The following is a 12,785-nucleotide window of genomic DNA, read 5'->3' on the forward strand; positions in this document are numbered from 1 at the left end:
GTGTGTCTTGTCCCCTACCCCCCCCCCCTTACCCCCCCCCCCCCGTTTTTTTTTTTTTATCGTGTTATCAAGATGGATTGTTAGCTGCTTGTTTTATTAATTATCTTGTAGGTGCAAGATGGTGTTCAGGTGATAAGAGATAAACAGGAAATAATGGATGCTCAGCTGCAGCTCATGAAATCGCAAGCTCCAAAGGTTGAGCAGGAAGCAGAAACCCACAATACTACACATAAGGATTCACCCCAACCTACAGCATCTGCTCCTCTTCAATCCCACCAGCAATTTCCTCCTGTTGCTCTTACACAACCACCTTCTACCGTACCTCCTCCAAATGCTCCTCCGCCCCCTCCTCAACAGAATCCGCCATACCAAGTTCAACTTCAGAACCAGTTTCCTCAGAATCCAATTCCCTCCCATCCTCAGTCAGAAGCTTATTATCCCCCAGCTGGTCAAGCACCGGAAAACTTAAGTCAGCAGTACCAACTGCCTGCACCACAGCAGCATCAGACTCCTCCACCACCTCCACATCAACAATATCAGTCTGCCCCTCCACCAATGTACTCTCAGCCACCTCCACCTGCTCAACCACAACCCCCTCATTCCTCTGTTAATCCCACGCAACCTCAACCTCTAGTAGGCCATCATCGTGAAGAGACACCTTTTGTACCATCCCAGAATTATCCACCACCAAGCATCCGCCAACCTCCTCATCCATCAAGTGGAGCCCCTCCATCCCAGCAGTTATATGCAGCTCCCCCTAATATGTTTGAGCCCCCACCTACCAGACCTGGTCCTGGATATTCTGGTGTATATCCACCATCCTCTGTGCATGGTGAACCTTATCCTTATAGCAGTTCCCCAGGTCAGTATGGCAGTGGCTCCTCAATGAAACCACCACAAGTTAACTTACCTGCAATGGGCCAGAGTGGTGGAAGTGGCTATCAGCAGCTCCCCACTGCAAGGATATTACCTCAAGCACTACCTACTGCTTCTGCTGTTAGTAGTGGGTCTAGTTCTCCCGGTACTGGTAATAGGGTTCCTATTGATGATGTTGTTGACAAAGTGACGAACATGGGATTTTCAAGAGACCAAGTAAGGGCAACAGTGCGGAGGTTGACTGAGAGTGGACAGGCAGTGGATCTGAATACGGTGTTGGACAAGTTGATGAATGATGGAGACGTTCAGCCACCACGGGGCTGGTTTGGTCGGTAGCATGTATCCTCTTGTTCAAGTTCCTGTATAGAAATCTGAGTTCAATGTTTAAATTTGCAAAAATTACTTTGCTTGGATTTTAAGCGGCATTCTTTACTGGTTTAGCCTTCTGCTTCTGACTGCTGAAACTTCGTTCTTGTGCTCGCCAGACAGAGATTTGTTAATGTGACATTTCCTTTTCCGTTTCTTTTGCTTTTTCCTTTCTTTTTTCTTGTACAGGACCACAAATTACTTTCATTTCCTTGCGCTCAACTGTTTTCACTTTGTATCTTTTTTCTTTCTTTTTAATTCTTATTCCTGCATGTTACTTGTTTTTAATAATTCGAATAACGATATCTACACACCCAGCACTTTCTTTAAAACAGTAACTCAAATTGTAATAGTTTGGAAATTATGTATAGATATTAAGTTCGATCCCCCCTCTTAGTTCATTTATTTGAACCTTTCCTTTCTCACAACTAAAAATCTATGACGACAAGAAAAAAAACATTTAATTACAAATTAGGTTCCTTCATTTAACGATAAGTAATGCGAAATTTATTAGCCGTCTTTTCTTTTTGAGATGCTACATTCTTTATTATCATCATTCTTGAGTGAAACTAATCTATTCTATGTTAATATCTGTTTGGTAGCATGGTTGGTAGCATATGTTACATCCATTTGAAATATATTATTACAATAAGTTGGACTTCTAATTTCTTAATATACTTATTCACACGTTTGTTAACCAAAACGTTTATTTAGTTATAATTGAGAAAAAAATAAACAAAATATTCTATTTTGCCTTTAGATTGGTGATATTAGCACTTTATTCCTATTATTTTGAAGCAATAAACTATTACTATCATTTATTCTTTCTTAGTTATTAAATTATATATCAACATTCTAATGGTAAATGAATAAATAGGTGTAAGAGTTAATAAATCTTGGGGAAGTAACAAACTGTTTCCTAATTTTTTTGATATATTTGAAGCAATTTATAAAAAAAAAGAAAAAGAAAAGAAAAGATCAGATTAATTCACAATCTCACCAAATAAGAGATTATTATAAACACAATATATTACTGTCACTATTTTGCAAATGAAGAAAGCATAGGGGTTGTACTGTGACCATAGTTTTCTAATTTCTATCAATCCCTCTCTGTCAAAACCCTGTTTCTCAGGTTTTCTTTGTTTTAAGATAGTATCATAGGAAGAAGAAGACAGAATAATTAAAAACGGGAGACAGAAATAATAACAGAGACATAAATATATTGGGGCCATTATTGAAGCCACACGAAGTATCTCACCGGCGATGTATACAACTTCTAGAAATTCAGACCGGTGAATCGAAACCCTAAAAGTCTCATTTTTAGAGGTTCGGTTCTTTTATCTTTTCTTTGCTTCATTAATTTAATATATTTGGAGCTTAGATATTGTAATCCAGCTTGCTATTCTTTTATTAATTTGATAGTAATCGTAATTGAGCTTAGCTATTGGGTGATTGTATTGCATTCGATTTAGTGATTGATTTTTATCTTTATTCGTTTTTACCATTTTGATACTTAAGACTGGAATGATTAGAGCTGGTTCATTTTAAAGAGCTTGCTTCCGCTACGTTTTTAGCCAAAGGATCCCCCCTCACACCTCCCCAAAAAAAAAGCAGCTTATTTTTTGGCTCATCTGCAAATGATTTAATTGGCATTTTATGCCTGTTTTGATTGGCTTGGTTTGTCGCATTTATCATTAGTCGACACCAAACTTGATGTTTGCACATATCAGGCCAGGAGTTTTCACGCGCCTTCCCAGGATTCCACGAATGTGCCGTGTGTTAATGTGTCTAGGTTCCTATAATACAATGACTTTATTGCCAGTACGTTGCTTCCACCAACTCATGGTAATTGGATGCTGAAATTTTTTAGGAAAGAATCCAGTATTATCCAATGCAACAATAACTATTATGTCTCAATCCCAAACTCACCAGTGTGCTGGTAAATGAGCTAGGTGCAAGGTGGAACTATTCTGTTTGTTTAGCTAGTTTTCATTGTCTGAGTGCTGAATGACAAAAGTATTAACACGACTTTGTCTTTCTTAGAGTTTTGTAAGCTTTGCCAGAAAAGCTTGGTTTGATACACAGCAGGACGTAATTTAGGGTATTTTGTACTTGAGTCATTCTTTTCAGAAGGTGACATATTCCATTTTAACTGTATTATTGGCTGCTAATGTTGTGCTCTGGAATTGTATGCCTGTCCCATTATGAAAAATAATATGATCACTGTACTCACTATTGAATTGATTGAGCTGTGTGCAATCATTGGGGGGTCCATGAAATAATGATTCTATTGGATTGGATAAAGACATGTCAAAATGAGTTAGAGAACTGCGGTGTAGCGGGTGTAACCATTGTAGCTCATATTGGGGATTGAGTTAGCTAACTAGCTGAACACCCTCACCTTCCACCATGTGGGAAGAGAGTTCAAATCCCATAAGCAGCATTGGCGTCAACTTCCCTGATATAGTAATAAAAAAATTAAAAGAGAAAATCTTAGCATGTTCTATCCAATGATTTATGTTGTTTCACCAGTTTTAAAACTCGCAAAGAATGTTGAAGATATATATGATTGTTGAGGATGCCCCCAGGGCTTTGGTCTAGCGGGTGATATGTGGGTTAGGCACACTTGCCAAATTTGTCTTGATGTGCTTTCTTTTTGACGAGGTGCTCTGAGCATGATCTCGGTATGTAATTCAACATCTTTGAATGGCCAAAACTTCAATATGTTTAACATTCATGTAACTGCTAATGACTGAAGACTAAATGTTTCTGTCCTCATGGTGAAAGAAAGCTGCCATAATTCATGAATATCATGTCTACCTTGGTATTCTTGCCTAGGAAGAAAACTTTCATTAGTTCTTTGAATCGAACTTGCAAGTCGTGCATTCAGTTATATGGATGTCTTAGTTTTTTGGAACTATGCACATACATCAGGTATCGCGTGATAGCTGATTGTGTCATTTTCTTTTTAGATGGATGTCGTGATAATTTCTTAAAACTATGCTCGTGCAGCAGGTATAGCATGATAGCTGGTTGCATCATTATCTTTGTGAGATGGATGTCATGTGATAGTTTCTTGAAAGTTGAAACTATGCACATGCATCAGGTATCACACGATACCTGGTAGTGTCATTAGTAGCTTCTACAGCTCGAAGAAGCTCAATGTCATGTTATTTGGGGTATGCTTGATTACTCTTTTTCTGGGTTATCCTCTTCTCCAGATTGTTTGGATGAAGTAGGAAGAAACTTCTATAGGTTTCATGTGATTCAAGCCAACTAGTTCCTGATGCAGGAAAGTCCTAGTTGGATCTTTTGTGCCTTCATGGAATTATGAAATACATCTTCTCATTTTCAGCGTGAACTGCAATTATTTATACCTTCCCTTTTGTTGATCCCCCTTTTCAGGCAGTAGTAACTTTGTAGGTGATGATGGCAATCGAACTAGTTTGATTATCTCACGTGGATGAGGTAAAAGTTTCTATATAAGCAAGGTTGTCGACTCATGGAGCTTAAAGTTTCATCGCCAAAGCCGGTTTTTTCAACCTCTGATTGCAATAGTGATCCCGAGGAGAAAGAAATTAGTGAAGACGACGATGATGATCGTAATCATAAACATCGTAGAAAGGATACACGTTCACAATCTACAGAGACAGAGGCTCTTGAACCAGCTTTAAGGAGACCATTCAGGAAACGGAACAAGCCGTTTGAAAATGGACATCCTTACCAGGAAGGAGATTCTCACTCGAGTGATACTAGGTTTGGGAAAAGACGAGGAATGGGTTCTTTTTCCAGGACACCTTCAGATTCGTATCAGATGATGAGGCTAAATCAGTCCCTGTCTGGTCATGCTGCTCCTGGTAGGGGTCGAGGAAGAGAATCTGGTGCTTGGGGTCCGTGTGAATCTAGGTTCAGCACTATTGATATTGCGTCTCAATTTGTTCCACAAGGCCCTATTAATCCTCTTCTTTATACTGGAAGGGGGCCGCAAAATGTTTCCAGTGGACAGGGTGCGTCTTGGAATGCGTTTGGAATAGTTCCAGGAATACCCAATGGTGGTCTTGATACACTTCATACCCTTGGCTTACAGGGAAGGCTTAGAACGTCCTTGAATCCTGCCATGAGTATGGGCATTCCAAGGCAAAGGTGTAGAGACTTTGAGGAGCGTGGTTTTTGCCTAAGAGGAGATATGTGCCCTCTGGAGCATGGAGTAAATCGCATCGTTGTTGAAGATGTTCAGGTAGGCGTCTCAGCTGACAAATATTTGTGTATATCTTGTTCATTAAATTCTATGTCCTTAGGCACATTGATTCTGACTTTTTGTTTTCCAAATTGCAGAGCCTTTCTAAGTTTAATCTTCCTGTTTCACTTCCCGGTGCTCATACGCTGGGACCAGCTACTGCACAAGGACCTTTACCTGCAATAAGCCCCTCAAGCTCATTGGCTAATAAAGCTTTACATAACAAAAGTATCAACCCTCCAGTAATTGACAATGGATTAGGTTTGACTGATACTTTTGGTGGTGGTTCTGTGTCTGGGGGAGCTGATTTCTATGATCCTGATCAGCCTTTATGGTCAAATGATCATCCTGAAAATTCAGCAGCACTCTTGGATGTAAATCGGTCTAAAATTGATGATACGGGGCCGATGCTGGATGCAGACTCCTCTGATCAGGATCAGGTTGCGCTTTGTGATGGCTTTAAACTTGAGCGTCTAGTTAGAGATGCTGGAGCAGCTTCAGGATCTCAAAGTGTGTGGGAAAGAACCAGTAGGTCTAAACATAAGTTGCAATCATTCAACAGCACTCAGGGTATAAACCGTCATGGTAAGCAAACAAATGTAGATACCATAGACCCGCAAATGGTGGAATCATCTTCAGAGCCCCAAAGTAGTTCTGGACGCAATATGCGAAAACCATCTCAAAAGGCACTCCGTACTCTATTTGTAAGTGGGGTTCCGCAGAAAGACAACAAACCAGAAGCTCTTCTTTCACATTTTCAAAAATTCGGGGAGGTTATCGACATTTACATCCCGATGAATGGTGAACGAGCTTTTGTTCAATTTTCTAAGAGGGAAGAAGCTGAGGCTGCTTTAAAAGCACCAGATGCTGTGATGGGCAACCGCTTTATAAAGCTTTTCTGGGCAAACAGGGATAGCATTATGGATAATGGAACAAGTGGTAGTAGTATTTTTCCATTAGCTCCCCGCGGTGGGACACCCAGTACGGTTCCACCCCATCTATTGTTTCCTCATAAAAGGAAAGACAATCTGCAGACTGTAGCCGGAAAAACTGCTGAACAAGCCTGTGGCTCCGTTACTGTTGCTCCGTTAGCCACCTCTGATCTGCCCAAGCCTGTGGCTCAGAATGGTCTCAAAACTACACCACCTTTGAAGAAAAAACTGGAGACGTTAGAACTTCTGAAGGAAGAAATGCGCAAGAAGCAGGAGATGCTTGAGCAAAAGCGTAATGAGTTCCGACGCAAGTTGGATAAACTTGAGAAGCAAGTAATGGCCTCTTCTTAATATAAAAAATGATAATAATTATTGTTTAAGCTTATAATCTCGCAATTATATGCTATTCTCAGCCGGCATTTTTGCTGGTGTTGTCTGATTAGGTTCCTCATTGTTAACTTAGATGAGAAGTGGAAATTATGGGGATCAATTTGGCTGCAGAATTTTGCTGTTATTTATCTTCCAAAGAAAGTAATTGCTTGTGTAACTTCAAATTGATCTTATATCTGCGGTAGTTTATTTGTTTATCTCCCAGTGTATGACGATACACCTTCACTGATCTGTTTTTTTTTTTCTTCTTTTTTTGGTTAATATTGGTGCAAAATGAGTTTAAATGGAGCTCCACAGTCCGTGATTGCCTTAGTAGTAGTTGTAAATATTATTGTAAAAGCAACTGGCAATTGAAACCCCCTTTTCTTCTGCGTCCTTTGTTATGCAGGCTGTGGGTGTGAAAGATGAAGCAGCGCCAGATCAGGCTATGAACAAACCAAAGGGTGGAGGAACAGTTTCCAACTCTGGTAAAGTGGAAAATTCAAGCCCCGTAGAACCTAGTAACACTGTGTCATCACCACCATCTGAAGCAACACCAGATAGTAGCAGATCTACAGAGAATGCCGAACCCACTTGTTCAAAGTTATCTTTGACTGTTGCAATGCATGAAGCTTCAAACTTGAAGCAGTCAATTCGTCCATTGGCACCGGTGGGCGCACCTTTTATCTTAAATAGATACAAACTAGATAACCGGCCCACCACATTCAAGATCCTTCCACCTCTACCAAGTGCTCTGGCAAACGTAATGTCTCTAACTCACTTCAGATAATTGCTATTTGTAAGAGATTCTTTCACAAGAGAAAAAGAATGCGGATATTTCTTTCTTCATGTTCCTTATGCTGCTATGCTTTTTCCCTGACATGTTCTTTCACGTTTTAAACTTGAAATATGTAATATCAGCAAGAGTTTATTCATTCCACACATTTGTGTTTGCTGACTTTTCCAAAGCAAAGCTGTAAGGGTGTAAAACTATGCATGTCTCTGCTATAACCTTGTGCTTCTTGGAATGAGGTGTGTTAGGTTGATGGTTTTCAGTCTTTAAAAAATTAATAGTTTTAATTTGTTTTTAATGTACTCATAACTCACATGACTAAAGCAAGAGCACATGGGGCTACTGTTTGTTCGCATATTTCACATCTTTGTTTTTCTGGAAATTGGATGTGTTTTACCCCCTTTGTCTAGTACATGGTTCAGGTTAATTTGTAGATTCATTTGCTCTGGTTCCTGTATTCTCATTTATATATCATAAATAATTTTCTATTTTTAGGTTGACGTCCTGAAGGAGCACTTTTCTACTTTTGGTGATCCACCTTCTGTTGAGCTGGAAGATTTGGAACCTAAAGATTGTAATGATGGCTCAGAAGTGCAAAATACATCTGCTAGGATATCTTTCCGATCACGTCGTTCTGCTGAAAGAGCATTTCTGAATGGTAAATCCTGGCAAGGCCAAATTCTGCAGCTTATGTGGGTGCAATCCAGTAATCCTGCAAAGGATGTTGGTGTTGGAGAAAATGTCACTCCAGCTTCAAAGCAGCCTTCAGATGCTAATGGGCAATCCAATGCAAGAAATGGCGTGGCTGGTCTACCGGAAGGAAGTGTGGCCGGGAACCATGAACCTGACAATCAAGGAAGAAGAGAAGATGAATGAGATTCAAGTCAAGCTCAGCTTCTGCGTCTGGTTAACAGTTAGTTCAATGTGATTGATCATGATGATGGCCTGATTTTCGGAGTTGTACAGCGAGATAAATTTTTAAACCATTTATATGTAACTTAGGAGTTATTAGTAATCAACAAATTTCAGTTTCAATTTTGCTTTCACATTATCTGCAAATGTAAAGAAGAATTTTTTGATTCTAAACCAGCAGTCCTGTTGGTAAGCTGTACTGAATTATCTTGAGTAACTGGATGCTCAGACAGAGTCTAGGATTTACTGCAGTTCTTAAAAGAAAAGAAAAACAGAATTATGAAGATGAGATAGTGCCAGTCACATTTGGCGTTTTACTTATTTCTAAGTGACTTCCCACTGCAGCTTTCTACCAGAATTTGAGTTTCTAGTTCACAAATGTATGAGTTGAGGTGTTCAAATGGGAAAGTTACAATTGGTATCTAGTTCACCAATTATCATTTTTTTTAAAAATTATTAGGCGTATTGTTATTATCATTGCCATTTTTAGAAAGTCCAGGGAGTTAAACTGGGTAAGAGCATTTATTTATTTTCAAGCCATTTCTCATCCTTTACTACGCTCAAACCTGAAACGTCCTCACAATTTTGAGAAAATGACAAGAATAGTACCTTATCTTTGGAAGTAAGTTTACGGTGATCCTTTAAATATGCCCCTATCTGTTTTAGTCCTTTAAGTTTGACAAAACTTAACAGTTTTGGTCCACAACTATTTTTTAAAGTTAAATTTAACGGTCCCACCACATGAGCCTCAAAATTAAGAGAATCGGCCCTCCCCCAATTTTCACTCTTCTGAATGCATGTTGTTAAAGCATCTTCTCTTCCGTTAAAAATGCACAGGTTTGAATATTTGAATTTTTGGTCTACCAGAGCCATTTGAAAACTTATTGCAGCGGAGGAAAATAAAGATACATTTCAACCAGTAAAATCTGTGATATTACTAGACCAGAAAGTTTTCTCCTTGATAGTACGCTCAATAACCCAATCTAGCAACAATGACCACATATTTCTATCACCAATAATATCAATTTGATAGAGTTTATTAAACCAATGAGTTTTAATGATTTATATCCCTTCTTAAAGGTGAAAGTTACCGTTCTTTTAAACATAGTTTTTTTATGAGTGCCCTTCCTATATTTATCTCTCATGCTTTGTCATATGAGTCTAATTACCTTTGTTTGTCTTTTTTGTTACAGCTAAGCTTTCAAGAGGGATATGGGCGAAAGAGAAGTGGGGAGAACTGTTAAAGTTAACTTTAAAAATGGATGGAGACCAAAACTGTTAAGTTTTGTCAAACTGAAAGGACTAAAACTCGTAGGGACATATTTAAAGGACCAACATAAACCTACTCCCAAAAATAAGGGACCATTTTTGTCATTTTCGCTCACAGTTCTATCCAAAAAGAACTTCGTTATCCTCTTTTGCCATTTTACAACTCAAAACTGTTATCGTCTCGCGTGAAATGGCGGCATCTTCTCCTCTGCTTTTGCACTCCTCGGCCTCCTCTTTCCACAGCGAATTTCCGGCCCATTCCATTCGATTAACGACCGTAAATGCTAATGTTTTAGCCTTGCCCAATAAACTGACGGTGAAAGCCTCATCAGGGATAGTATTGGTGGATAAAAGTGAAGCTGAAAAAGTTAATCGACTGAAAACAAATTACCTCGAAAAGATTGTTCCCATTTTGAAGGAAGAATTCAATTACACCAATATTCACCAGGTATATTTACTTCTTACTCTTCTAATCTTAGAGTTGAAATACTGAGAAATAATTTGTTCTAGTTTATTCGGTACTAATATCATTTGGTGAGTAAAATATTTAAGTGCTTTGACTTGGCACAATTCGTTAGTGTTACTTTGATATGGTATGTGGAATAATTGACTTGTAGGTTCCGAAGGTTGAAAAGATTGTGGTAAATTGTGGTATTGGAGATGCTGCACAAAATTCAAAGGGTTTGGATGCCGCAATGAATGATTTGGCACTAATTACTGGGCAAAGGCCAGTGAAGACGAGGGCTAAGAATGCTATTGCTACTTTCAAAATTAGAGAAGGTCAACCGCTTGGAATCGCTGTTACACTTCGAGGAAATGTATGTTGGCCTTTCTATTCTGCTTTCTAGCATTGCAAATTTTCTGTTTTTTGGAATTCCTTCTTTTAGCTAAAATTCACTTGCAATTCCATTTGTTCTATATGCTATTATGTGATTTATATCTGGGTAGTTAGTGGACGAACATCCGTAATGTAATTTATTTTACTAAAACATGTTAATAGGGAATTTAGGAGCAAGGCTTGATGTTTTAGGGTAAAGCCTTCTAAGATAAAGGGAAAACAAGAAATAAGTCGTACCTTTCAAATTTTGATCTATATTTTGTATGTTAATTTTAATTTGGTCCATAACTTTTGATCTATTTCAATTTTATCCTAAATAAATATGATTTGTCACAGAGTAGTCCTAAGCCACCATCAGCTAATTCCAGGCTAAACCTGCTTAGCATTTGCTAAACGATAGTGTATAATGTGGAAAGGGACCAGGCAACAAAAGAGAAGGATTAAATGAAAAGAAGATGCTTTTCTTGGTCCGCCACACTATCAGACCTTTTGACCTATATCCATAGGCATTCGTTTCTTCCTTTTGGAGGGGAAGGTCTTCCTCCACAAACTGAAACTGAAGCAGCAAAAAATACTGATTTTCACCCTAAAGCTAATTGATGCTCTAATGTGCTTAAATACGGAATTGCAAATTGGAGGACCATTCATTGTGTTGAAGCTTGTGAATCTGCTTCCATTTCTTCACACTCCAGGCATGTAGCGGCTGGCCTGTTAATGGCAGGTGGTGATTTGTGTTCTGATGCATGAAATTTGACCCTATGAAAGAATTCTATTAATGGCCAATTTTGCTGGGGGAAGTTATTCAAAAGAAATCAAAGAAATCCAGTGATATCTCTTCATTTAGTCGTTATTCTCCTATTGTGCCTGCCATCTTCTTTTGCCAACCCTCATCTGGGCCAAACCCTTTCAAGCTGCATTTGCAAATTGGACATAACGCAGAAGGCCCTTTAATCTCAAGGCATACAAGTTGGGTTTCTTTTAGCAGGAAGAGATGTGGAAATACTGCTTAGTTGCTGAGCCATAGATGCAGGAGTAAGAGGAATAATGTGAGGGGAAAGTTTAGTAGAATAGGGACTTGCTAAAAGAATCTTGTTAGGTAAGCAGAGTTTCTGAGAAGAAGGAAAATGGTTGGCAGAAAAAGCGGAGAAGGAATGGGTGAGATAACAAATAAATATCAAATCTCAATGAAATCTTTATTCGGAGATTGCTAAAACTAAATGGTTTCATGACTCATGTGGGAGTTAACTGGGATATACAGTAAACACTAACTAGTTAACACATGGAGACCAAGCTAAACCTTTGACTTAGAAATCATGCTGCTCATGCTGCCTTATAGTTGCTGCCAGTCGAACATGGTGGCCAAGTTTTGAGTGGTTGTCAGAATTTTTTGTTGTTCAAGTTTCTATTTCATGAGCTTCTACCTGCAATAAAATGCCACTATACTACAAACTCAATCCCTAAAAAGATCCAGAAACAGTAAACAATAAAAGTAATACCACTAAAAAGAAGGTAAAGAATTTTTTCCGGGTAAATAAAATAATCTTAAGTAATTTCTCTTGCACCTGTCAATTAATGTAGTGATGGAATCTGGGATGGGTAAGGGTGCTGGCGATAGTGGAAATAGAGATGGGTAAGTATTTCGAGTGGATTGGCATTGATGGCTTCTCCCTTTTGCTGTAATGAGCTTGAGGACTAGTCATATTCGTTTAAGATGATCTTAGGACAGATGAAATATTAGGCGCCCAGTCAAATTTTAAGCTTTACAACAGTGACCTTAAGTACCGTTGATTCTTATGAACTTTTTGCACAAATAGAAGAGTTCAAAGATATAAGAATCACCTGTTAGTGTCAGCCTCATGGGGAACTGTTTTGTACTTATATTAGCCGCTGGCGTTTTTATGCTAGCTATAGACCCTAGTCAGTACTGTGCTTGAAAGATCTTTGTGCATGCAAAACATTTGCATGGTGTTTGGGGTATTTTGGTAGTTTCTAAAAAAAGGTTGCAATAACTGTTTCTGCAAAAAGTTTTTGTTTGGTGACAAATTTGCAAAAAAGGTTCACGTTTTTTGTATTTGAATATTTGATTTCCAAAAAAAATTTCAATAAAATTTTCCAATTAAAAATAATAACTACCCCCCCCCCTTTTTCCCCGTTTTTTTTAGAACTAAACTCGACTAACGTAACCGCCACGTC

General features: G+C 38.6%; 3 protein-coding genes across 3 annotated transcripts in view; all 3 read left to right on the top strand.

Moving 5' to 3' along the window:
* The window catches only part of LOC109208432 (transcriptional regulator DEF1-like), a 5,569-nt gene extending 4,096 nt beyond the window's left edge, over positions 1 to 1,473 (top strand). Inside the window, exon 3 of the mRNA XM_019371535.1 lies at positions 112 to 1,473. Within this exon, the coding sequence (XP_019227080.1) occupies positions 112 to 1,212 (1,101 nt within the window). The 3' untranslated portion in view covers positions 1,213 to 1,473. The remainder of the gene's footprint in view (positions 1 to 111) is intronic.
* Positions 1,474 to 2,288: 815 nt separating this feature from the next.
* LOC109208433 (zinc finger CCCH domain-containing protein 41-like) lies at positions 2,289 to 8,769 on the top strand. The gene is made up of 5 exons (XM_019371536.1): positions 2,289 to 2,568; positions 4,648 to 5,479; positions 5,578 to 6,744; positions 7,190 to 7,543; positions 8,069 to 8,769. Exons 2-5 carry the CDS (start codon positions 4,745 to 4,747, stop codon positions 8,447 to 8,449), a joined length of 2,637 nt encoding a protein of 878 aa, XP_019227081.1. The 5' UTR covers positions 2,289 to 2,568; positions 4,648 to 4,744; the 3' UTR covers positions 8,450 to 8,769.
* Positions 8,770 to 9,823: 1,054 nt separating this feature from the next.
* The window catches only part of LOC109208434 (50S ribosomal protein L5, chloroplastic), a gene marked incomplete at its 5' end in the record, with an annotated part of 3,856 nt that continues 894 nt past the window's right edge, over positions 9,824 to 12,785 (top strand). Inside the window, 2 exon segments of the mRNA XM_019371537.1 lie at positions 9,824 to 10,202; positions 10,372 to 10,572. Of these exon segments, the coding sequence (XP_019227082.1) occupies positions 9,945 to 10,202; positions 10,372 to 10,572 (459 nt within the window).

Source organism: Nicotiana attenuata, unplaced genomic scaffold (genome assembly GCF_001879085.1).
Source record: "Nicotiana attenuata strain UT unplaced genomic scaffold, NIATTr2, whole genome shotgun sequence".
Classification (NCBI taxonomy): Eukaryota; Viridiplantae; Streptophyta; class Magnoliopsida; order Solanales; family Solanaceae; genus Nicotiana; species Nicotiana attenuata.

Bases quoted from the DNA above. Each gene is read 5' to 3' on its own strand.
- LOC109208433 (XM_019371536.1), top strand. From the start codon at position 4,745: ATGGAGCTTAAAGTTTCATCGCCAAAGCCGGTTTTTTCAACCTCTGAT. The intron at 5,480-5,577 runs GTAGGCGTCTCA...TCCAAATTGCAG, and splicing joins TCGTTGTTGAAGATGTTCAG to AGCCTTTCTAAGTTTAATCT. The intron at 7,544-8,068 runs GTAATGTCTCTA...TTCTATTTTTAG, and splicing joins TACCAAGTGCTCTGGCAAAC to GTTGACGTCCTGAAGGAGCA.